We start from the raw sequence: 24,758 nt of genomic DNA, 5'->3' as shown, positions 1-24,758 counted from the left end.
TTCTCTTGGGGATCGCCACGAACCAGAGACACGAAATGTGGCACCAAAGGGACGATTTGGTGCCCTTGAACTCTAGGTCAGTCTTCATCGTATCTCAATAAGGAATGAAGGAGTTGACAGGGGTATTGCTTCACCAAAGTCCACACTTCCCCCAGCCTCGTAAGTCGTCTTCTCCGGAATATGAACACTTGTTCCTGGCTCCTCATCTCTCCTTCGTACACCTTATGGCCGATACGCCACAGGTTTCAATGTTACGCCACTGCCAGTATTGGAGACTGGCCGTACACTTGTTGGTAGCCCAATAATGGTTGACCCTGTCTTCAATCGTTGTGTGGGGGCGGGCTGTAAAGTACTTCGCTTCTCGATAGGATCTTGACCAGGTCCTGTAACAGAAGACCGCGAGGAGCTGCGCTTACTTCCATTCGACGAACGGGATGAAAAGGACGAAGTTGACGTCCTGACTGTCAGAGGTAAAGGAGGAGGCCTGGTCACCGCCTTTGCAGGCGATTCTGGCAGGTCTACTCCTTTGTCGTCGACAGTCCTAGCCCAGACGCTACTGGAGTTTTTGCTCCAACGCGAGTTCATGGCAGCAGGCAATGCAGGCATGAGACCGGCCGGGAACGGCAGTGGGGAGTATGGTGCATTTGATACACTTTCCGAGGGAGTGATTGATTGGCGTTGTCGGGGCATGTATTGAGTGCGAGGCGTAGCCACCTCGGAAGGTGGAGCATATGGAATAGAGAAGGTAGCAGGCTTTGGTGTCCCTGGCGATGTCGGTACATCGATCCCTAGACCAGAGCCGATCCCTGAAGAATATGGGTCGGCAGACCCTTTAACACTGTTGCTGAGCGAGTTATTGGTCGCACCAGAACCAGACGTCGCGAAAAGTGGGTTATTGGTCAATGCTGATTGCCTGAGATCTGTTCCCGACAATCGATAATCATCAAAATTGAAATTGAATGCATAAGTGCCCGGTTCGTCGAGCATGTCGGTAGTGGGCCTGGAGGTTTCATAGTCGCTGGCACCACTGTTCTGCACGTAAGGCTGTTTACTCCGACTAGACTTGTTGGTGTTGTTTCGTGACAAGGTTCGTGCGTAGTCCGAGAAAGGGTTCTCAGGATCATCATCTCGCGAACCCGGATGAATTGACACTGGTGCAGGTACACGTGTTGAAGTGATTGGCACAGCGATGGCCGTGTCGTGGGTGTATGATGGTGCTGGGGTTGCTATTGACGATACTGCCTTCGAGTAGCGATGTGCGTTCGTTGCAGCAAAGTCCCCAGATTGAGCCACTCCTCTACCCAGATTTTGCGGAGGCACCCCATCCTCTTCCCTTGGAAGCTTCGAGCCTTTCCGTCCGCGATACCGTGCAACTCTGTTTCTTATTGGAGCACAGTAGCGGAACAAAAGATATGCCGCAACAGCAACCGAAAGGACACCAAGGACTGATCCCAGGGCGACGGCAGTAGTGTGCTTCGATTGGCCACCTGATGAAGAGGCCGCAGGAGCATCGGAATCAGCCGCTACTCCGGTTGCTGTAGCCTGTACTAGCTTCTGTGATGTTGGGCTCGATGTGAGCGTTGAGGTTCCAGGTTCGTAGGATAGAGTAGCTGTCACAGCAGCCGTTGCAAAAGGATTGTCACTCATGGTGGTGGTGGTGGTTGCAGAGATAGTTGTTCGTGCCCCTGTGCCACTCACACGGCTAGCCGCGAATGGATTTGCGTCCTCACTTTCTTCTTCCTCATCACTGGAATCGTCTTCGCCTTCTGAATCACTTTCGCCATCCAAGCTACTTTCATCACTCGAAGTCTCGTCACCGTCAAATGCTAGTTCGGGTTCGTTAGGTCGTTGAGGTGCCTGTCTGGGTCGTAGTCTTGATGGCCTGTACGCGTACGGTCGAATTTGTCGTTCTGGCATGGTTATCGACCTTTTCGATCGACTCGGGTTGTGCAACCGACTGTTCAATTTGTTCTCTGTCATGTTGGCACCGTGCAACAACAACTCTCAACGGCCGAATATGTAATCTGCTCAGGCGAAGATAGGCTGCAGCATAACTCCGAAAGACAGGCAGGAAAGCAAAGAAAATTATGGAGGACCAGCCTCAGAATGGGCAAAACAAGGCACACGAGATGTTGCCGTGAAAGGGGTCGGCCAGCGTGGGGAGAAAAGAAAGAGATCGAGAAACATTGGCGATGCGCACTCGTCTATGAGGTTTCAACAGTACCTACTATTGATGCTAGCCTCCCTGACATCTAGAGGCTCAGGTTGAGCACTCAGCCGCAAGACTCCACGCATTCCGAGGAGCCCGCCTCTGAGTGGTCCAGACAGATGCGGTTTCAAGTATGGCGATCAATCCTATCGATAGACGCCAGAAGCGAGGTTGAAACGTCGCGGATGACAGCATGAAGACGATCGACAGGCATGATTCCTTGAATTGGCGGAGTGGATGCCAAGCGGAGAGGATAGCTCGATAATGAAACTCAAGGGGTTACAGACATGTTGACTTTGCATGAGCTCTGCTTGGCAGGAGGTTCACCTTCACCGAGGATGGCAGCTCAAGACTGGGGGTGTGATGTCGAATGCTAGTTCCTCGACGTCGGAGGCGAGCCTTGTTCCATGAATTTGAATTTGAATTAAATGATCTGGAAAAGTAAGGGAGGAAGCCCAGGCTAGAAACACCGTCTTCTTATCTGCCGACAAGGCCGAGGCCGGGGAGTCCCCTTATCTCTTTCCTTGCTTCCTATTCTATGTACAGTACGAGTACGAGTAACAGGCGCGCTAAGCTCGGAATAGAACAGGCTTCTACTAGTCCGGAATGGGATCGGAAAGGAAAATTGATTTCTCCGTCAATGTTACTTCCCTCGGCATGTGACGCCCACTGTGCCTGTGCAGGGACGCTCCTGCCCTTCAGCCCTTTTGCTGTTCCTTCCAGCCTGTGCGGCTTGGCCGTGTACCGTTCTTGGATTGTCCCTCTCTTCTCTCACTGTTGACTTATGGCTTTTTCCTGAGCCATCTCAAATATCCCGAAGCATTGAAAGTTCACCTTTTGGCGCTTCGAATAGTGCTTCTTGACAGTACGGATTTCTCCCCACAATTAATGGCTACCAAAATATGGCGCAGTCTGTGCAATAATGGAAGTTTACTCGCCTTTGGCCTCCGGGTCCCCCCGACCGGTGCAATTCTTGGAGACATGGTGGCACTAATGTCACTTTTGGTACCATTGTACCATTCTCGAAGTTAAGCGAGGTACTTGGGAGACAATTTGTATCCAATGAAGCCGAAGTTTTGTATCAACGCTCCACTACACCACGACCCAGACCCCATGATGGTCAGCGTTGGAAGGCGCCTTGTCGTCGGTGCCGCCGGTATCGCTGTAATGGCCAACGCCCTATATGACCGGCTCAAGTCTGCGTTGTGACTCTTCCCCTCCGTGTTTTTCTGCTTTTCTCCCCTTTGTGGTATTTTCCCCTTGAGCCTTAACAGAGTGGCTAGACTGCGTGGTTCTTTCGCTTTGCCAACTTACATCTACAAGATCATTCCTTCCTCCCATTCCAGCTAATTTCTCACCTCCACCAGCAACATGATTATCGCTCGCAGATTTTCCATCACTAATTTCGCAATCGCCACCTCGGCTCTTGGTTTCCAAGTATTTGTCCTGTACCCATGGCACAACAAACTCGATGAGGATTTTAAGGATCTGAAGCAGGAGAATCTAAGGTTAATGCAAGAAGTCGAGAAGCACAGGGCCGCCGATCTCCAGGAAATCAAGGAGGCATTTACTCGGCTGAGGCTTGCCCAGTGAAAAACATGCTCAGCAAATGTTAGCAGGAAAAAGAATCAGAAGGAACACAGCCTGGTACGAGGAACGAAGGTGCCCATCGAGCCACTGTCAGACATCCTTGACAGTCTCGCGCTGTCCTTCCCGAAGAGCAAACCCCAACACCTACGCCATCTGCCATTCCCGCGATGGAGCAAATCCCACATATCTATACTTCACACGACCAACCGAACTATTTTCCCACCGCCATCTTACGCAAAGCGAAGCCTCATAAACGCCCGAGAGTCGCATTCCTGCGCTGCTCCCAAGCGCGTCGACAGGAAACAAGTCACCTATCTCATTTTCCGACTGGTCCGTGAGACGAATCTTGGGTTCTACATCATTCAACCAAAACCTATGGGTAGGAAGCTTCCACCATCTTTCGATGTGACAGATTACAACGACGCTCAAAGTCTTGAAGTTAAGTCTCGTGGTCACTCGGAATATTGGACGTGTGCTTCTTCTCAACGTGCCACTACCAGTACACTAATGCTAGATGTACTTATGTGTCAGCATCAAATACACACCCTGACTAGTTCACACAGTGGTCATAGCCCACGTTGACAACATTGCACACGGCCTTACTGACGTCTCCGAGAAGACTGCAATAAATCCATCCAGCACGACTGAATCCCACAACGCACGTGACACTAATTTCTCTCACCGCACAGTGGAGATGAGTGATTTTCGCCTGTACGAGTACGTTAAGCAAGGGGTGGGACGTTGCGGCGACTAATGCATTAGCTGGAGAAGGACATCCATTACGCATACGAGTTGAGGCGCATTGTAGACGGTTAGAGGACACAAGACATAGATTTATCATAGAAAGCCCCCAGTTAGACAGCCCATTTGACTATTTTCTAGAATCGAATCTCAGATTCCAAGTTCTAACAGACTACCCCACGTTTGGATCCTACCTCTCAGCTGAACGCTGATGGCTTGGATGACCCTGATACTGGACACATGATATACCTAGGAAAGTCAAGATTCTAAATGGACAAGTTCTATTGCAAAGTTCTAGAGCCAGCAAGTCTAGTAAAATCGAATAATCAAAACATGCCCTCCCACCGCAACTGGTCTAGTTTCATAGACTGTGTATGTATCCTATTCATGCAAGTTAATTGTTCTCGCCAACCCGTACGTCAGATGAACATGCCAGTAAAGAAAGAATGTGGAATTCGTGCTTCAGGTCTTAACCGGTGATCTTGCAGCCTCTGCTGCTGCTGTTCGCTACATTTCCCTCCAGTGCAAGTCCTTCTGTTTACCGTTTTCCAAAATATGCTCATATAATCCAATCAATCCTGCATTTCTGTGGCCTCCAAATCTGTGGTGTCTACCGAGCCCGACACAGGTGCAGATACTTTTTCTCCAGAGACGATCTGGGACACAGGATTCCCAAGCACGGCTGTAGCATCGACGACGTCGTTGTCGGCAAGCTCACCGTTCATTTGGCCCTGTGTCCCATTGTCATGGTTCGTTTTCGCTTGTTCGCTTTGCAGCATACTTGCTCTTCGTTCCGCCTCTTGCTCGTGTTTTTCACTGACGTTGACTGCTAGGAAGCTCTTGGGCAATTGGACGGTATTGAACTTGGCTTTCAACGTCGAAATGACTTCTTTCCAATCTTGATGGTCCGTCAGGGAACGCCTAGGAGCACTGCCGATGGCGTGTTTGGAATCCAGAGACACGTCAAGTGGGTCCACTGTGTGACAGCCTGGAGATATTGAGATCCGGATAGAGTAAGTAGACTCGGACTTCTCGACATCTTTGGCCTCGTAGAGTTCGAAACATATTTGAGAAAGGTAGTCTAGCTCTGGAATTGTAGAGCGCTTGATTTTGGTATGAATTCCACCCTCCATAATGCAGTTTAGAAGCGTGTAGATGTGCGATTCTTTGGTGAAGTAGACAAAGGACTTGGCTTCGCCCGCCGCCTGGAGCTCCTCAAGGTCATCTACAATCTCGCGTAGGAGCGGGAGTGATGTAAGTAGACCAATCTCAAGTTTTTCGTGATCACTGATACCATACTCTTGCGGTCCGATGTAGTCGAAGAGAATCTTGCTGTACCGATACAGCTCTCTCAAGCGACCAAGGCGTTGGTCTTGCTTGGATTTGCTGTCTCCCGAACCGCTAAAGAGTTTGAAGTAAGACGCCCCTTGCTCATAAGCTGCTAGGGGAGAAGTCACCGGTGGTTGTTTGAAAACTGACTGTCTTCTCATCTTGATTTTCTGCGCAAAGCGGTGACGATCCCCGGAATTGCCTGTAACTGAAGTCACACTTTCATGGCGGCCATTCTGTACTGCACCATTAGAGTCGTCTGCTCTTTCAGGCTCTGGAGATGTGTTCGACGAGAAGGCTCCTTCCTCCTTTGTGATCCCATCTAGTAGTGATTGGCTGGGGGTGAACACCCACTCCAAAAACTGTTTGTTGTGCAGAGCGTCATACTTCATGGTGTCGTAAAGTTCCGAGATCTTACTAGGGTCGGCTTTCTCAGTATCACAGAACTCGGAGAACAATTTCTCCCATCGTTCCTTGAAGAGCTCAGCGTCCTCACCTGTACACCACCGAGATTGAATAGAGGCAACAGTGACAAGTTCCTTATTCTGGTTGCCTGCCTCCTTTGGTTCTGCCGATCCATTGATAGCAGCTAGCGATGCTGCCGCCCCCCCCGCGAGTTTCTTGAAGTTGTGTCGCATGACACGACGATGAAATTTGAGCAGATCAATAACGGATTGCATGACAACAACGGGCTCGGCGACATCCTTCGGCCAAGCGAATTCTTCAGGAACACTGCCCTCTCGAAGAAGATGCTTAAGCTTCTTCTTGACTTTGTCCATTAGATCCTTTGCGGCATTTGAGTCATCCAGGAGGTCTTTCCTGACGGTGATGAAATCTTCGGGAATGTCCTGGCGGTCCAAGAAAGCAGATGCCCAGATCTGTGCGCTTGTCCTGACGCGCTTTTCTGAACTGGTGAAAATTCGAACATCTTCTAGGACCTCCTTGTTAAGTAATTTGAAATCATCCCGCATATTGCTACCGAGATCTTGAGATTGGTACCTCGCCGAATGAGTGGGTTCGCCTCCCCATTTCATGACTAATTGCAGCTTATCAAGTATGAGGTCGTTCTCCGCTGCCGAGAACCGCGAAAAAGTCACACCTGAAATCGAATCGCTTCTTGTCTGAACCCGTTGAACTTCTTTCGAGTCCGTTAGAGGCGGAGAATCAAGACCTGGTGATTCCAGCGGGTCCAGGTGTGATCTCTGTGGTAAAGATGTTTCACGCGGGTCAGTAGTAGCCTCTGAGTCTTCTTTCGTACTAGGAAGCATCTCATTAGGTCGTCTTTTGCGAAACATGGGTTTAATTTGAACCTTGGTTCCCAGTTGACCACCCTTTTTAGCGAGAGCATTGCGCAGGGTTTTCAATTTGACCGGATCTTCAAGTTTCTCTCTTTGTGCGGTTCTCACAGCTGCTTCAACGCTCGCCAGAGCTGCTTCGCCCTTGAGCAAAACTTCCTCATGATGACCCTTAAGAAGATCCACGAAGACTTGAGAATGAGCAGTAAATTTGATCTTCTGCTTGGGCGTTCGATCCGCGTGTCTGACAACAGTAACGACACCTTTCAACTTCCATGAATGTTTCGACATAGGCATTGGAGCTTCGACCACTTGATCCTCTACCGCCGTGTCCAAGCGCATATCTTTAGCTGCCACATCAGCATTCGTAACTATTGGTGATGGCTGTTCTAGCACCGGAGATGGCAATGCAGAAATTGCTGCTTTCTCAATTGTCGGTGGAGAACTCAATGGTGTAGTCATATAACTTGTCTTTGGTGATCCTGCATTCGAACTTTGATGTCTTGAGGAATGTGGAATGTGCTGTGAGAGCTTCGTCATACTTGGCGATTTGAGAATTGTTTTCAATGCAGAGCGATGTGGGTGGCTGGTGCCCTGTCGGGTATGGTACTGGGTACTGACAGGACTTGGGGACGGCTCATCCATACTTGACGTTTCTTGTTTGAATCTTTCAGAAATGAAGATTCCTTTCAGGATTTTTGCGCAGTCATTATAGTAGTCTTCATTGTCTTTGACAAAGCTCCACCCATTAACATCAATGATGTAGCTGGCTGTTGCTGTTCTCAGCAGATCAAAGCCACATATTCGTTGTCCGAACGCACGAGCGACTTTGGACGCCATGTCTTTCTCAACGTCGGTAAGCTTGGTGACATATCTCAGCTCTTTACCATGTGTATTTCGTCGCACCAACCCATCTACAACAGGAGACTTTCGAGTTTCTGCGTGGCAATAATTGAAACCCACAGTGTATGCCTTGACGTCTTCAGCGTTTTCCGTCTTAAGGAATTGCTCGTAGATGTAGCTGCTGTTAGCTTCGGTGATGCACCTTGGGGTGATCAAATTAGGGTCGAATTCCGACGATTTGTTTCCAATTTTTCGAAACAGTCGCCGAGCACCACCTTCTTGGCTTCGAGGGAAATATATAATAACGTTGTGATCTTCGCCGTTCACAGGCTTCTCAACAAACGGTTTTTTGAATGTCTTTCCATCAACGATAAGAGTATCCCCGTCATCAACCAAAGATATGCTGCGGGTTGGAGGAGTGCCTCCACCAGTCCCATCGGAGGGGCCTTCCAAAACCACGCCTGTCAAAGCTTTGACATGCTGTGCCAGATCCGGGGATTCTAGCCTTGGTCCGCCATCTCGATTCACTTCTATTCTTTTTGGGGTAGGAATTTGCATCTGGTCAAGGATTTTCAAGCATAGTCTTCGATCCCACAAGACCTTTTGCATCGAGAGATCATTGACAACAAATGGCTTCCGCAATTTGACATAAGCTATAGCTTTCTCGAGTGGGAATCCATCAGAGAAGAATGATATTAGGAATTCACTATTCCAGTTTAGAACCTCATAGTCCTTGAGAATGGATTGCCTGAAACTTACCAGATTGGCCAATTGGCAACATCTAAGAGCACGTCATCAGCTACATTCCGGAGAAGAGATTAAAGATTCAGACATACCTTCGTCGAGGATTGCCTTATCTCCAAAAACGATGACTTCGAAATCGTTGTCTCCTTGCAGTCGGGTCAAAATTTGGCGGCTAGGGCGGCTTCTTGCTTTGACATCAAGGGCACAAACACCAATCCGGCCAAGGGACATCTTGTTCTCGGATCCAGCGCTATCGTTCTTGGAAGAGCCTGTGGTACTTAAACGCCTGCTGGAGGACACAGATCGAGGATTCGTAGACCTGGAGGTTCTCGCTGGTAAAGCCAGCTCCGTAGCATCAGTCTTCACCGATGTGGCTAAAGATTGACCGGCTGGAACAGATGGTTCACTCTTTGGCGGCTGGGACGAGGTGCTGACCTGAGAAGAGGCAGTCGAAACTGTATCCACAGAATTAGGAATGCATGGATCAAGAGCTGGAGGCGAGAGCACGGGCAGACCTGGAGCATGTGGTGATGAAGCGGTGGTGACCACTGTTGAATCAAAGGCGGTAGAAGTCTGAGCAGTAGGCGAGCCGCCAAATGGGATCCTGTCATCAAAGCTTTTTACCGAAGCAGGAGGACTTCTGGGGACCTCTTCTGACTTGCGCTGAAATTTAGTCGAGTTTAACGAGGTGGACAACCTCCGATCCACTGATGGTTTGGTGGAGGGCGGCGGCATGCTTATGCTGGAACGATCTGCGGATGCCTTGGTCGTTTCGGCATGAGCACCCTTTCTTATATCAGAATTCTTGATTGAACCTGAGGCTAGTAACGAATGCGCAGATGGAGCTCGACCTGCTGTCCGTTGCTGTTGCTGGCGCGTAGAGGTTGTGGAGGAGCTCGCAGAATAGACAGCAGTCAATGAAGCACTGTCGTCCAAGTCATTGTCGGAAGTACTCGTAGGAGTGCGACGAAGAGGAGAGTGAGGATAAGAATCCATGCTGCTTGAAGATCTCTCCTCTTGGATGATAGCTAGAAGTCAGGATAAATTTCTCCCGGGTCGACGGTCGGCCAGAAGCTCCGGTTAAGCGGCAGGATTATGTGGGGAAGCCGCTTTGGATGCGATGAGCATCCAAGGCGGAATCGAGGAAGAAGCGAATGACGATAGGAAAAAACTACAAGGAGGAAGGAAAGAATGGGGGATACCAGTCTATCATTGCGACCATCTGGACGTATGCAGTATTCACAGCATAAAATGTGAATGAATGAAAGACAAGTTGGTCTTTGTCACCTAATATACGGAATGTGATGAAAGATGAGGGGCACATTGCTATTGAATTTTCGCCAGAATAAGAGAGCCGACCACCTGCCGTGGTGTTGAATGCATGTGCCTCTTGCTTAAAATGATAGATCACGTGTAACGACGTCATTCTCGCCGTCTTTAAAGCAGCAACATTGTCAACCGTAAACAGCCGGGGGAAAAAAAAGTACTGGTCCAAGCCGGACTAGGCAAAACAGAACAAATGCTCCTTGCTATTTTCCCACCACGATGATGACAGTGTGTACCTGTGCATGAGGCGATACCTCTCCTAACAAGATGGACGGTGTCGTTGAATACCCCGCTGCAAAAAGACTGCGGCGAGCTGAGACGGAAACCCAGAGCACACCACCGCCTTCTTCCTCACGTCTTTTTGCGCCATTCCGGGTATGTTTCTCATTGACGACGGGTTATTGAATGATATTGACGGATTTCACCTTCAGACAATCGGCCTAGTGTCGCCCACAAGCGTGCCCTTTACCACTGTCCCACTGGGAAAAACAACCTTTCAAATCACTACATCCATAGGGACTAGTCTTCAGACTTACGACCTGCGAAGAGGGCTCAATCTAGTCTTCCTAAGCCGCCCTCACTGCCCGAGGCCGATAACTGCTACTGTAGCTTATCGCGATCGGGTATTTGTGGCATGGGGCGGGTTGCAACCCGGTGAGCCCCATGGCGTTTGGATTCTCAAGAGAGGTAGACTTGTTGGCGAACTAGACGTCAGAGATACCCATTTTCAAGAGATAGGCCACATAGTAGTCTTCGGCGCCTGGATTGTTGGTTGCGGTCCCGAGGCTATCGAAGTTTGGAAACTCGATTCCTCAGAGCATTATACCACCATTCTTCCCTCTAATCAGAACAACAGTTCTCTCTCACGATCTACCTTCACAGGGTTGGTCTGTACACTACCGACGCTTTTGAACAAGGTCTTTGTAGGAAGACGAGATGGCCTAGTTGAGGTCTACAACGTGAGCACAGGCAAATTAGTTCACACAATTCTGGCACCTACAGGAGACTCGGGCTCGGTCACCGCGCTCAGCTCAACTCTGGCGCTTGGTCTACTCGCAATAGCCTATGCTGATGGCTCAATCGTCGTCTTCGATGTCGAGGCTGATCAGTCAGTCCTAGTCCTACACCAACGGAGTACTACCAAGCCCGTCACTTCGATTAGTTTTCGCAGTGACGGTTTAGGAGCTGGCGAGGATGGCCGCAAAGAGGGGGTCATGGCTACTGCAAGTGAGGAAAGTGGGGACGTCACTTTTTGGGATCTCAATCGTGGCGGAAAGGTGGTCGGAGTACTACGAGGCGCACATGAGACCTCAAATCTTACCAGTGGAACTGGTATCACCAAGATCGAATTCCTCCCGGGTCAGGCTGTTTTGATCTCCTCCGGGAAGGACAATGCCCTGCGCTCATGGGTCTTTGATCAAACACCATTCTCTCCAATTCCGCGACCACTTCATTCGCGAAGTGGCCATGCCTCCTCGATCACCAAATTGCAGTTCCTTCCAGCGGCTTCTGATGGCTCCGATGCAGCTGGGAAATGGTTGCTGTCTGCTGCCCAAGACCGCAGCCTCTGGGGTTTTAGTTTGAGAAAAGATGGGCAAAGTACGGAGATCAGCCAAGGGGCAATAAAGTCGAAAGCCCGAAGAACTGGATTGGCTACCGACGGTGCTTCGGCAGTGGAAGAATTCAAAGCAAGTCCCATCATCGACATTGCGTGCTCGATAAATCGAGACGGTGGTATGGGTACGGTGAATGGTCCTGTATGGACGAATGCCAAAACCGCGAATGCAGAAGAGGTTAGCATGACCGGTTGGGAAAGCGTAATCACCGCTCATGCGGAGGATCAGTTCGCCAGAACCTGGTCTTGGGGAAGGAAAAAGGCTGGACGGTGGGCCTTTGAAACGGGTGATCGCAAAAATGTCACGAGTGTGGCAATGACAGCTTGTGGCACTTTCGCCATTGTTGGCTCTGCTGGAGGTTGCCTTGACATGTTCAACCTACAGTCAGGGGCTCACCGCCAACGATATCCTCCTCGTCTAACACCGGCTCAAGCAAAGCAAGCCAAGTTACAACGACAGAGCTCCGAGCACATAGCCAGTGTACCACGAGGGCATAAGGATGCAATCACTGGTATCATCGTGGACAATCTCAACCGCATGATGATCACCACGAGCCTGGACAACTCTATCATTTTCTGGGAGTTCTCAACTGGAAACCTCGTGTACAGAAAGTACCTAGACTCGGCGGTGGTCACGGCCTTGCGGTACAATCCTGTTTCGGGTCTCCTTGCACTCTCCTGTGATGACCTGTGCATCCGTATTATGGACATCGAAACCCGCAAGACCGTTCGGGAACTCTGGGGTTGTGTGGGACAAATATATGACTTCTGTTTCTCGCATGATGGCAGATGGGTCGTGGCATGTTCCATGGATTCCGTTGTTCGGGTATTCGACCTCGCAACTGGCCATCTGATAGACGGCTTTAAGACTCCCACTTGTACGAATGTGGCATTTTCAAATACCGGTGAATTTCTCGCAACCACACATGCCGGTAGCACTGGAATCAACATCTGGACCAACAAAGCACTTTTCAGCCATATTCCTACCAGACAGGTTGATGAGACTACCGGTATTATCGACCTCAGCGAAACCGCTCAATTCCAGGCAGCGAGTCAGCTCGGCCTTGATGATGAAGCAGAGTCTCAGGACGAGCTTGCGGAAGAATTGGCCGACACAAAAGACCTCGACCAAATCCACGAGCATCTGTTAACGCTCTCCATTGTACCTCATTCAAGGTGGCAGACGCTGCTCAATCTTGACCAGGTTCGACAACGGAACAAACCCATACAACCTCCTGAAAAACCGAAAGCTGCTCCATTTTTTCTCGGGTCTAGCCTCAGCAATGGCAATAGCATTCCCACAAACTCAGGAGAGACAGTTAAGCTGGTTGGAGACACCGAACGGTCCCGCATCTCTCGGCTAGCTGCCGATTCGCGAAGCGGCAACCAATCTCAGATGTCCAGTCTACTGGAAGACTTTGACTCCGGAGAAGGGCAAGATCCAGCGCGAATTTCTCAGCATCTAGCCTCTCTACCGCCGTCCGCCGCTGACCTCGAGATACGTTCTCTAACACTAGATGAAATGCCACTGTTCGTTCGCGCTTTGACGCAGCAACTCCGACTGAGGAAATACTTCGAATTGGTCAACACTTGGATGAGTGTTTTCCTCAGATTGCACGGTGACTTTGTCAGCGAAGTCGAGGACTTGGTTGTGGCAGTGTCGGCATGGCGGACAGCAATGGAGTCTGAGGAGAAGAGACTAGGCCAGTTGGTGGGTTATACTAGAGGCGTGGTGGAATTCTTAAGGAGTGCCAGATAACTTTCGTGTATGCCGCTGGCTAACACAATTCTGCTATATTTGAAGCTGTACTCACACATCTAAAACATCTTCGCTTTGCATATATGCATATCTGTCCACCCACACGAAACCATCGCACACTAAATTGTGGCTCATCCGCTCCAGACTTTGCAATTCCAAGAATGGACCAGGGGCTCCACATAGTCCTAGAATTTGGGGATCGGCTGAAGCATGTGGGCGAGCGGCCGAACGAAGTGTCCTCGCGATCGTCGTGCTTCTAGACTCATGAGCTCACGAGCATGGAAGGGTGATGAAAAGAATCGCCGGGGGGCAAGCATTGGTACTCTGCCTCAACGCATAGGCTCGCCTCAGTGGTTGCCGTCCTTTCAATCTTGGGATGAAGTAGATGGTCACCTGGGTCTGCAGAAGGCCGGTGATTGCAGACTGGACAATTGGAAACACATTGTTGCCATGATTAGGCGTGGCACCAGGGCTCCCGGGGGAGACGATGTCGCCAACGAGATGTCCAGAGGACTAGTGCTGAACCGCAAAATGACGAGATGGCTGCTGTATGCCTTCCGCGGATTAGAAGAGCATACGTCGGAGTCTGGAAGCGTAAAAGTGCCTCAATGGAAAACGCTTGTTCATCACGGAGTGGCTAAAGTTAGCACCCAGGAGCTATCCGCAGACTTGCAAACCACAATCATTCACCATCGTTCTGCCAATGAATTCATATCATCTGAGGCATTGCAAGTTGCAAGCAAGGTCAAGATAACACAACACAACTGGTTCAGGCCATGTTTCCTCGGTTGTGACGTAGTATTTTGGCGAGAAACCCTACGAAACTGCCAGTGAGGGACCTTCTTGTCCGCGTAAAATACGCAGGTAAGCACAAGCTTGGCGCTGGGCATCCATGCATGCACCACGCCTCGTGGAGACACGAGTCCTGCCCATGGGGGGGCCTAATAACGCAGGCCTTAGGTGTCAAACATCACCCGTGCAATGGAGAAGGTAGAGACAGGCAGGCAGACGGGCAGACACAGTAGTTGGAAACCCCCTCCCCCTCGAGACCACATCCGCGCAGACCTGCATACCTGGAACTAGCAACATCAGCACGGGTCAGTAAGTAGTAGGCAGCCATTACCCCGTATGGAGTGCTGGAGTGACAAAGCCTACATGTCATCCGATCCCAACGGAGATAAACCAGGGGCCAACTTGGCACTATGTAACGGCCAACCGAAGTCGGCAGAATGTGCGGCAGCGGCTCACAACGGGCCTCCGCCAGGTGCCGGGCAGAACATCATTCATGGCCATATTGAAGCACGTGTCCTTCGCGCTTTGCTTGTGCGGAGCTACGGTCAGCGCCTCAGGCGTCAGCACGCGCTGACGATTTCATCTTTGAGAGGTTTGTTGCTAATTAGGCCTGGTCGCAAGTCCCCTTGCTGAACTTGTTCCAGAAGGTGGGAGGAGTGGAGCGCCAGCGAAATAGGAAGAACGGGCGGGCTTGGCGCCGCGTAAATCGATTTTCCTTCTTACGAAGTACGACGAGGCTGAGGACGCCCTGGTCATGTGGGTTCAGACTGCGCTTAGACTGTGCAGATCTTGCAAGGCTCACTGGCGTTATGCCTGGCGCCTGCGAATCGCTTAACTTGATCAGGTGGCGGGACTAATTTAGTGGCGCAAGATTCCATGTATGACGGATGTCACTACAAGGCCTCTGGAAATCTGGAAATTATTTTCATGGGACAGATTCGTAAAAGTGATGGAGTTTTATTCATGTAGGATTATAGGTTGTACGATATGATATGGCGTGATGTAGCATTTCCAACGACCTGCATGGAAGATCACAGCGTCACAGATCCAGTGTTGAACTCCACAATAATATATAACATAGACAACTCTAAAATTTCCAAAGGCTAACATGCACAAAAGCTGGGTATCTTGAACGAAATGATTCCATTTCGTTTCTCGTTAGGCATTGCTCTTCAAAACAGGTGGTGCCAGCCTTTTAAACCAAGGCGGGTCCACGAATAGGAATATTTTCTGCAGTCTCTTGACTTGGTCTTTGATCCAATCTAGCTGACCATCGCGCAAGACGATCGGAACGGCGTCGTCCTCGGGCTCTGCGAAGCGGTAGAGCGTGACTAGTTGTGGATAGATGATCCAGCCGCCTGATGCTGCAGTACGAGCTTGATAGTTCGTCAGCGGATTGGGAATGCGCTTGTTCTTCCCGGTGTCGTCATCACGAACAATCGTGTATGGGAAGTTGATTGACTCGGCGTGCAAGGGGTTCGTCGGCACCATGGTATCGCCAATATGAAAAGGAATCGAGAAGCATATAAAGTCGGCGAATTCCTGCATCTGAAGGTCGGTTTGCGTGAGAAGAGTTTGGTACTTTTGCTCGAGCAGCAGACTTGGCTCGTCCGCTAAAGCCTGCCGGATAATCTGCAAGGTGTATATGCAACGGCTAGCATGCGATGTCCACAAGTCACCGTATGCCAGGTCCTGCCATATGATACAGTGAGGTCCGTAAAACCCAGCTGATGCAATCGATTGTGATACCGAAACCCGGCTGACGTAATAGGGCTTCCACAACGTAGTCAAGGTCCGGAATTTCCAGTTCACTAGCAGAGTTTCAACGCGGATAGCCTGTTCAATAATTTCTTCGTAGCGTGATCGTCGCTCCCACTCATTCATACATTCAGGGTCTTCGCGACGAAGGCTGAACAGTTTTTCTTGGAGAGCCGTCACTTGCATGGAAATCAAATCGAGACTTGTGACCGGCGTAGCCGCAGGACCCTGCTGGAACAAATCAACCAATTCCTCAGGAAATGTTTTGCGCTCTGCAAGGAAATAGTGTAGAAGTGAATGGCGTGTTGCCTCGAGCAAACCGCGGCTTCTCCTTGTGAGATGATTCGCGGCTCCCCGATGTTTTATCAGAGCTAGCGCCCCCTCCTTGTGCTTGCCGTAGTTGGGTACTCCGGGGGTATAATGCAAGACTAGAGCATCGTACAGGTCGAATATCAGAATAGTCAACAAAAGCTGATCAGTTGTGCTCTCGGCCGGATTGAACATTGCTCTCCGTGTTGCAGCGATCGCTTTGGTGAACAGACTTCGTGGCAGGCGTGTATCGCACCCTTTGAAACACCACATCATTGCGACATTGACCGCGACAGCAGCAGTTGCCGTACGAAGAGGCATATCAACTGCTGATTCCAGATACATTGGCTGCCAAATTGAATGGAATCCACAGTGCGTCTCTGGTTCATTCATACTCCCGCCATAGTGCCGGAAAAAGAAGCCCACGGCAGCCATCTGGGGATCTGTCTTCACTGAACCCGGGACCGTAGTTACCAGAAGATCAAAGTCTTTGGGAAATTCTGATCGGCGAGCAGCTTCCTCTGAATCTGGCTCCTCAGAACTGGTGGGTGAAGGCACTGCTGATGGTTCTGCCGATGCTGGGGTAGACGGTGCGACGCCTGCCGAGTAGACAATCCATTGTAGTGGTCCCCTGCTGGATGTCGCGAGGGTGGTGTTGGTCGAGGAAGAGGCGATCTCCGTGGAAGCTTCACTTATAGGGCTGCTCGATCTGGAGGCAGCGTGTCCTTTGCCATCATTTCCTGCATTCTTTTGCTTCTCAACGCGCCGCACCACGATACTATTTTGAGATCGATGCGCACCATCGAAAACATCGGCATAACCTGGGCAAGGCTGTTTGCGCCGAAGGCAGTTGTTGCAAGTAGGCTTAGTCTGGTCGCACTGGAAGATTGTTAGTGGTAGAATACATTGTGGGATATGGAAGCAAACAGACTTTAACTCGACGAGTGCGACAAGCCCTACAACCCCCGCTGGGACCGTTGTACACCATTTTTCTGAACGGTTGGTTAGAGTGGGCTTGTTGACGGACCTGCCCAAATGGAATATGTTTGCGCCTATCACAAGCGCTGCCCTGTACATTTATGATATATAGGATTTCAGTGCTTCAGGCAAACATCATTCCAGAAGCCAGGGATTGTTGACCCAAGCATCAGCCTCTGAGGGTCTGTCGCGGCGTTCTCGGGGGCGGAGATCCAGCGGGAGCCAATCACAGTTTGTATCTACCGAAAAGGCAGTCACTAAAATGTAAGGCTGAGCGGCCGATCATCGCATTTCTAGGGGACGTTGCGGCTATCGCTACGACAGGCTGGAGGAGAAAGGGTTGGTTCAGCCTTGCTGCGCGTAGCGGTTGTCGCTCAGATTCCGATAAATGCGAGGTACGAGGTGGGCTAAAGCCGATGGTCCACCACAGCTGTGGGGCATTTCCGAACTGCACCAATCGGAGTGCATCGCAAGGTTGCCCCGAATGCGGTTTAGCCAGTGTGGGACCTCACACAACCTCGAAATGCGGTTTCGTAGGTTTTGCGCACTGCGCCACAGTGTGATAATGCATCGAAGCCCCCCGTGTTTCTAGTTCCTGCATGACAACAGGCAGACAGAATTTGCTATTGACTTTCTCTCTTCCAGGAGAGAATTTTCGTCCAAACACGAACCATGTCGTGAGCATCACCTGAGCTAACATTCAGCTGTGTGTGAGGAGTTATCAGAGGGAGGAGGAGAGATTCGGTGAAATCAAGGCATGAAAGGCCTCTGAGCCGTGCTCATCTATCAAGGACAGTGTCTCGTACTTTGTACCATGGACATGAAACAAACCCTGAAAAGGCATGGAGTGTCTATTGAGCCGAAGCAGAGGTTGAGGAGGGCGCACCCGGATTTCAAGGGGACATTTGCGAGGCGCTTAGCCTCATCAGACCACGATATAAAAGCTTGTTCTGAAGATAGTTCTATCTTTATCCATTCAGTCCACCCATCTATCCACACCTGGTCCCTGTGCCCCGTCACCATGTGTTTGATGTGCATCTGAGTGGCAAGCTGGCAACGAATACCTCTACGCCTGCTGACACAGTTCCTCCTAACAACGTGCCCCGGTACGAGGTAATTGGATCCGTAGTGTAACTGTAGATGCTATCCGCCAATCTCAATTACATCATCATGTGCACCCAGGTACGGGCACAACCCTTTGCTGCGCACCCACTTTATTATCCGTGCCCCATCAAGCAGCAAATCATGTCAGCGGCTTCTCAGGAATCCGTCTGCCTGGGACTTTGCCCAATTCGGGTCGACATGCGACGGGGACGTCCCTCCAATACTTGGCAACTCTTTCTCGAGGCTTGACTAAAGCTCAGTAGCACATTGACTCTGTATGCTCTGAAGGCGCAGTAATCATACCAGCGTTTGAAGCGGACCTATTGGTCGATCCTGCGCCCACCTGCACTGGGGTACGGACGAAAGCTCTGTTGTGCTCTTATCATTATCTCGAGCGTTGAAACTATTAAATGGGGGCAAAGCCTCGAGTGATTTCGTCTCTTCCTTCTCCCATCAGGTTCCATTCAGGCACAACAAAGTGTTCCAGTCATTGTATTAGTATACATTCGGCCTCTTTCCTGTACATCGTCACATCTTCTCCTATTTCTCGGACTCGACAGCCTTTCCCATCCCCTACACACATTCAAAATGAGTGACCGCCATAACTGCACCGAGCTCACTGATGTCTGCACATTTGAAGTGTCAGTCTACGGATATGAGCCCAACCTCGCTGCAAATGCTTTCTTTTGCGCCCTCTTCGGCATCTTGTGCATTGCCAATATTGGACTCGGGATCCGATACAAAACCTGGAGCTGGATGGCTGCAGTCGGGCTTGGATGTTTGACGGAAACCATCGGATATGTTGGTCGACTTCTGATGCGGGACAATCCGTTTTCTGACAATGGATTCATTGTAAGTCTCCCTGCTGTTGCCCATGCCGTGTCCGACATTCGACCGAACTGGGCTGACCATAGAAACTTGTGGGACTGTAGACACAAATTTGCTGCTTGATCATTGCTCCAGCCTTCAACTCGGCCGCCATCTATCTCACTCTGAAGCATATCGCACTCTGCTTCGGTGAACAATGGTCATTCGTCAAGCCACGTTTCTATACTTACATCTTCATCATGTTCGACTTGCTTTCCCTCATTCTGCAAGCTGCTGGTGGTGGTATTGCATCAGCTGCCGACGATGACGACCAACAAAAGGTTGGGGACAATCTGATGATGGCCGGTATCAGCTGGCAAGTCGGGGCATTATCGATCTTTGCTGCTACTGCAGGAGTATACGTCTGGAGAAGATGGAAGGCTCTCGCACAGTACCCACTGTCGTCCGAGGCAGCTTCCGCCCTGGGTGACATCAAATTCCGCTTGTTCATCATCGGGGTGGTTACAGCTTGGTTCACCATTTTCACCCGATGCGTTTATCGTATCATTGAGATGGCTGGTGGCTGGGGTAACAGCATCATGCGAGACGAGGCATCATTCATCGCGCTAGAGGGAGTGTAAGTGGCAGCACCATCTTTATGGGAATGTATATTGACTGTGAACAGGATGGTCTTGATCGCAGCTATTTGCCAAACCGTATTTCATCCTGGATTCTGCTTTCCTCGCCTCGGTGGCTGGGTACCCAGCTCAACCCCGGGAAAGACATCCCGGGAAGGTTCAATGGAAGATGTGAGCGGGATCCAGCAAGCCTAAGTTGCACAAGTGGGCGCATACAAAACATGGCGATGGAAAGAAGGGGGGAAAGAAGACAAAATACGAGCCAGTCAACAACAAGAGGCAAGGATAGAAGTGATTTGATTGTATATGGGAAATTTCGAATGTTGTATTTCAGAAGGCGATGGATCAGTCCCGGTATCAAAGCTGTATGACGAAAGGAAGGGAAAGGTCTTTGTCATGTCCTCAAGCCTCTGCTTTCACATGGATGGGTATATTTCCTCGATCAACTGGGATGCACTAAGCGGTAATTAATGACCAATAGATCTAGACTATCGAATGGATAGATAAACCTTTTAAGCGAAAACTGGTGAGGTGGAAAAGCTCCTGTTGATGAATCCTGATGGTTTGCAAGATAGTAATTGGAGAATAATTGAATTGATGCCTGGGAGATTGCTACTCGTAATTATGAGAGGAGCAGAAAACTTGAAGCAGCATGTGCCTTGTTTCCGGCGTTGGGGCGAAGAAAATGCCAAGGGAATCGCGGGGCAAATGGAGGCCTGGCGGGAATAAAGGAGCAACCACGCAAAATACGGTGTACAGAGAGGGGGAAGGGCACCCAAGGGATGACTCGCACTCGACTGGAACCGAAACACCCTCTAGACAGGCACCAGGTGCCGGGCGATAAAATTCAGAACAATCCGGGCGTGGGGACCTGCTACGTACGCGTTTAGGGGGCACCTCTGATCCCCAGGGAGCTAGGAGTGGTACCTAGGAGCCCCAATTTGTAGGCAGTGTGAAAGACCGAAGGGGCCCCGTACTACTCGTAAGTACTGTAACTGGCAATGGCAGTTTCCTGATGTTGTCATGCCGATATATTATTATTAGGGTCCAGTGTCCACCCCACCATGACACTAACTCCCGAGTAAGTTATCGCCATCCATCCAACGGACAACAAACTTGAATTGAACTCCTACAGACCTATTCATCATAACCAAGCTCTCATCCTTTGCCTACTTCCTCCATCGTCCCTAGCAACTCTTGCTTTTTGCTTTCGGTTGCGCCTGCCTCTTCAGTCAGACCGAGCCGCTTCACCCAACATCCTGCTTTTCTCCAACTTATCCCGACAACTGATTGCTTCAACGTCGATCACATCTCTACGCATCTACAACCATGTCGTGGCAAGGTATGGCTTCTCAATTTCACCTGAGTGGCATCCATGAGGATACCTGAACTTCGGCTGACAACTCTGCCGTTTAGCATACGTCGATTCTAGGTATGCCGGCCTTCACTTCTGTCCACTGGCTTCAACCGTATCGATCGCCCGGGAGATCGGAGCGCTAACTGTCCTTCAGCCTCATTGGAACTGGTGCCGTTGACCAGGCTGCCATTTTCAACTCCGAGGGCACATCCGTCTGGGCTACATCCCCAGGTTTTAGCGTCAACCCGGCTGAACTACAAGAGATTGTTGGCGCCTTCAAAGACACTCAAGTACCCAAGAAGGTTCAAGCCGCAGGCGTGCACGTCGCAGGCGTCAAATACTTCGTCATTAAGGCTGAGGATCAGAGCATCTATGGCAAGAAGGTTCGTCCGCGTTTTCATAGTGTCAGCGAGTTCGCGAGGGCCGAAAGTTATTGCGGACAGCAACAACTGACAAATGGGTTCTCAACCCGACATAGGGACGAGAAGGCATCATCATCGTCAAGACGAAGCAGGCTCTTCTCGTAGCACACTACCCCCAGACAGTACAGCCGGGCACGGCCGCAAACACAGTCGAGAAACTCGGCGACTATCTTGTTTCAGTGGGCTACTGAGCATCAGCCAACAACGGGATGATCTAAAGCCCGATTTTCCCAGGACCGAACATGGCCTGCGAGTATGATGCAAGGGGAAATCGAACGATGACGACGAGATACAACTAGATGATCACATGGCAATGATATTGAGCTTGAAATTGCTCCACGAAAGCCAGCATTTTACGGCGCATTGAACTTGGCCTGTTTAGCCTGTCTTCTTGGCTGGAACATAGTGTGGCTGCAAACCCAAGTGCACATGTGGGTTGGAAGGCTTCTACACAGGCTCGATATTGCTATGCTTCCGCTACTTACCCCCAATGCTACTGCTCTATTCAACAAGCGGTTCATTTTCTTTCCCTCCATCCCAGAGTGTCGCTTGATGTTCACTGGCCAATACACACTATACATGCTGCGCGCACAAAAGAAAAAGCCCTTCCGTCTGTGCCCGTTCAAAACGAGGAAACATGCAGAAAGCGTGATTAAAAAAGGTATTGCGGAAACATGTATCTGAAGGTCCTCCCGTCCAGTTCACCCTAGTCTTTCAGCATGAGCGTCTATTGAGAGCAACAACGAGCCTCGAGTGGAAGTGAACGAAACAATGTTGTAAAGAAAGCCTTCCCGCGGTCCGTTTTCATTCTCCAAAAGGCTTGTTCATGCCATCTTCGTTCCTTGGGTTGCGGAGGTAGATGTCTATCTACCTTCTCGAAGTTCTTCCTCCACGCCCCAGAATCTGCATCTGCATCTGCATCTGAATCTCCTTCCAGGAAGCAACCGATTATGATGTCATACGAATGCGTCTTATACTCCGATTTGCAATGTTCTCCACAAGTGACGATGGGGAGAAGTTCTGGTGGTCCAGATGGTCGATTGTGCGCAAGGTGATCATCCTCTCCCAAACGATGGGACCGTTCCTGTGTGTTGTGTAGGCGTAGGCGTAGAGTGACGGTGCCGTTCTCCCCTTTTCTTCTGGTTCCCCTACCCCGGCCTTTCTCACCAATTAGCAAAGCCCTGGTCGAGCCGACCTGTGTCGACCTTCACTTTCGCTCTGCATCTTCGTTTCCTCCTCCTCTCCGCAGAAGGTGGAAATCGACCGCACGAATCAGCCAGGTGAAATGGCAAACCGATTAAAATCAAAACGCCAGATACCCGCCCAGTCAGTCGAACCAAACACTCCCCTAACAGCACTTCCCACCGACACTACCGCCTGCCTGATTCGGTGTGACGTTAACGCCTCCGGGGCCAGAGCCCGCACCGCCCGCGGCACCGGTTTCTTTCGAACTGTCGATTAGGCGCTTCTTGATGTCGCCGGCTAATGAGTAAAAGGCCTTTTCTATGTTGATGTTGGATTTGGCGGAGACTTCGAGGAACGGGATGCCGAGTTCGTCAGCGAGGGCTTGGCCCTGCTCCGTGGAGACGGCGCGCTTCTCCTCCCAGTCGCATTTGTTGCCGATCAGGATCTTGTTGACGCCTTCGCTGGCGTGCTGCTCGACGTTGGAGAACCATGTTCTTATGTCTGTTTTGCCAAAGAGTTAGCCAAGATGTCCCATGTCTATTCTTCTCCTTGTTTGCGGTTTTGCCATACTGTTAAAGCTCTTCTCGTCCGTAACATCGTAGACTAGCAGGATACCCATAGCGCCGCGATAGTAGGCGGTGGTGATGGTTCGGAAGCGCTCCTGGCCTGCGGTGTCCCATATCTGTAGTTTCACGCGCTTGCCATCTAGGTCGATGGTGCGGATTTTGAAATCTATCCCGATGGTGGTGATGAAACTGGGCGTGAAGCTGTCTTCGCTGAACCGTAGCAGACAGCAGGATTTGCCAACGCCCGAATCGCCGATCAGTAGGAGTTTTATCTATTTCAACAACGATGTACAATCAGTCAGGGTCTGACGTTCGTGCCTTGGAGGAACATAGAGGGAACAGCCAGGAGGGAGAGATGACGTGTGGGGGGGTTTGGGCTTTCTTACTAAGAAGTCATAATTCCTCGTGCCTGCCATGTTGAAACTGTTGTGAGAGGGATAGAGGAGAAAAGGTGGGAGGAAAAGATAGGCGCTGTGGTGATCGAGAAGTGGTGGAAGTGTGTCAGTGGGGGGCTGCTTATGTTGGTCTGTGGCGGGAGTATGTGTGGACAAAGGTCGGTGGCCAGAGAGGAATCCGGATATGCAGGGAAGAGTTTAAGATTTGAAGGTGATGAGAACAGAAGAGTGTACAGAGTACTCGGTACAGAAATTGAGAGTGGGAAAAATAATCCAGGAGGCAAAAGAATGGCCTGTGGCTGCGAGTTTGTGACAGGCAGATCGAAAGATGAGATGTAGAGGGATGGAGGTCGAATGATGTCGACGGGACGAGAGTAACTGGACTGGAGACTTGCAATCCTGCCAACGGCCTCTGGATGATGCGCACCGGACGGTGGACGTTGGGCTGTGAACTTGTTCTTGGAACTGGACGGGACGGGGGAGGTACAGTAGGAGGCAGGAGGCTGGATTGATTGTTACCTGAACGTGGTTAATGGTGGCCTACTGGGTGCCTGCGCTTGCCTGGCGAAAGCCTAATCAGCCTGTGAGGAAATGGAATGAGGAGGCGTGCACGGGGAGCGGGCGCAGGAAGTGCCACGAGCAAGAAGGCCATTACGGCGGATATTATATCCAGTTGCACTAGGGGGAGTCAAACTCCACCGGAGTTCTTGTGCCACGAGTAGTTACGCATGTTTTGACCGTTACGTCATTCAATTCCTCCCGCTCTGGCACCCATCTGGCGGCTTCCAAAATCCATTTTTATGTGCTTTCTGTCTCTGGGCTTCAGGGTCTTGTCCGCACGGCGCACGACATTCACTCACGTCTCTTGGTCTATGCAATCTCTGATAGCTGGGTGCCAATAGTAATGCCCTCGACTGGCCCGCTTCCAACTCGACCTCTTCTCTTGTAACATTGATCCGAGGGCACTCCACTAGTTTGACCGCATCATGTATCTTT

At 50.5% G+C, this 24,758-nt stretch overlaps 8 protein-coding genes across 8 annotated transcripts; 4 read left to right on the top strand and 4 right to left on the bottom strand.

The window, feature by feature from the left end:
• Window positions 1–222: 222 nt before the first annotated feature.
• A1O9_04529 (uncharacterized protein) lies at window positions 223–1,980 on the bottom strand (the record flags this gene model as incomplete). Its single annotated transcript, XM_013406819.1, has 1 exon — window positions 223–1,980. The coding sequence occupies one exon, from the start codon at window positions 1,978–1,980 to the stop codon at window positions 223–225; it is 1,758 nt and encodes a 585-aa protein (XP_013262273.1).
• A 1,600-nt stretch (window positions 1,981–3,580) lies between these two features.
• Window positions 3,581–3,802, top strand: A1O9_04528 (uncharacterized protein; the record flags this gene model as incomplete). The annotated part of the gene is made up of 1 exon (XM_013406818.1): window positions 3,581–3,802. One exon carries the CDS (start codon window positions 3,581–3,583, stop codon window positions 3,800–3,802), a length of 222 nt encoding a protein of 73 aa, XP_013262272.1.
• Window positions 3,803–5,112: 1,310 nt separating this feature from the next.
• Window positions 5,113–9,747, bottom strand: A1O9_04527 (uncharacterized protein; the record flags this gene model as incomplete). The annotated part of the gene is made up of 3 exons (XM_013406817.1): window positions 5,113–8,713; window positions 8,767–8,788; window positions 8,844–9,747. 3 exons carry the CDS (start codon window positions 9,745–9,747, stop codon window positions 5,113–5,115), a joined length of 4,527 nt encoding a protein of 1,508 aa, XP_013262271.1.
• Window positions 9,748–10,344: 597 nt separating this feature from the next.
• On the top strand, window positions 10,345–13,451 carry A1O9_04526 (uncharacterized protein; the record flags this gene model as incomplete). Its single annotated transcript, XM_013406816.1, has 2 exons — window positions 10,345–10,452; window positions 10,509–13,451. The coding sequence occupies 2 exons, from the start codon at window positions 10,345–10,347 to the stop codon at window positions 13,449–13,451; spliced, it is 3,051 nt and encodes a 1,016-aa protein (XP_013262270.1).
• A 1,950-nt stretch (window positions 13,452–15,401) lies between these two features.
• A1O9_04525 (uncharacterized protein) lies at window positions 15,402–17,298 on the bottom strand (the record flags this gene model as incomplete). The annotated part of the gene is made up of 2 exons (XM_013406815.1): window positions 15,402–17,189; window positions 17,242–17,298. The coding sequence occupies 2 exons, from the start codon at window positions 17,296–17,298 to the stop codon at window positions 15,402–15,404; spliced, it is 1,845 nt and encodes a 614-aa protein (XP_013262269.1).
• Window positions 17,299–18,980: 1,682 nt separating this feature from the next.
• A1O9_04524 (uncharacterized protein) lies at window positions 18,981–20,032 on the top strand (the record flags this gene model as incomplete). Its single annotated transcript, XM_013406814.1, has 3 exons — window positions 18,981–19,244; window positions 19,325–19,836; window positions 19,885–20,032. The coding sequence occupies 3 exons, from the start codon at window positions 18,981–18,983 to the stop codon at window positions 20,030–20,032; spliced, it is 924 nt and encodes a 307-aa protein (XP_013262268.1).
• A 1,134-nt stretch (window positions 20,033–21,166) lies between these two features.
• A1O9_04523 (profilin) lies at window positions 21,167–21,807 on the top strand (the record flags this gene model as incomplete). Its single annotated transcript, XM_013406813.1, has 4 exons — window positions 21,167–21,179; window positions 21,254–21,269; window positions 21,349–21,577; window positions 21,673–21,807. 4 exons carry the CDS (start codon window positions 21,167–21,169, stop codon window positions 21,805–21,807), a joined length of 393 nt encoding a protein of 130 aa, XP_013262267.1.
• Window positions 21,808–22,964: 1,157 nt separating this feature from the next.
• Window positions 22,965–23,783, bottom strand: A1O9_04522 (GTP-binding protein ypt2; the record flags this gene model as incomplete). Its single annotated transcript, XM_013406812.1, has 3 exons — window positions 22,965–23,302; window positions 23,372–23,639; window positions 23,754–23,783. The coding sequence occupies 3 exons, from the start codon at window positions 23,781–23,783 to the stop codon at window positions 22,965–22,967; spliced, it is 636 nt and encodes a 211-aa protein (XP_013262266.1).
• Between the last annotated feature and the right edge of the window lie 975 nt (window positions 23,784–24,758).

Source organism: Exophiala aquamarina (assembly GCF_000709125.1).
Source record: "Exophiala aquamarina CBS 119918 chromosome Unknown aczIA-supercont1.3, whole genome shotgun sequence".
Classification (NCBI taxonomy): domain Eukaryota; kingdom Fungi; phylum Ascomycota; class Eurotiomycetes; order Chaetothyriales; family Herpotrichiellaceae; genus Exophiala; species Exophiala aquamarina.
The sequence above is the reverse complement of the archived record's forward strand: the minus strand, read 5'-3'. Positions and strand labels throughout refer to the sequence as shown.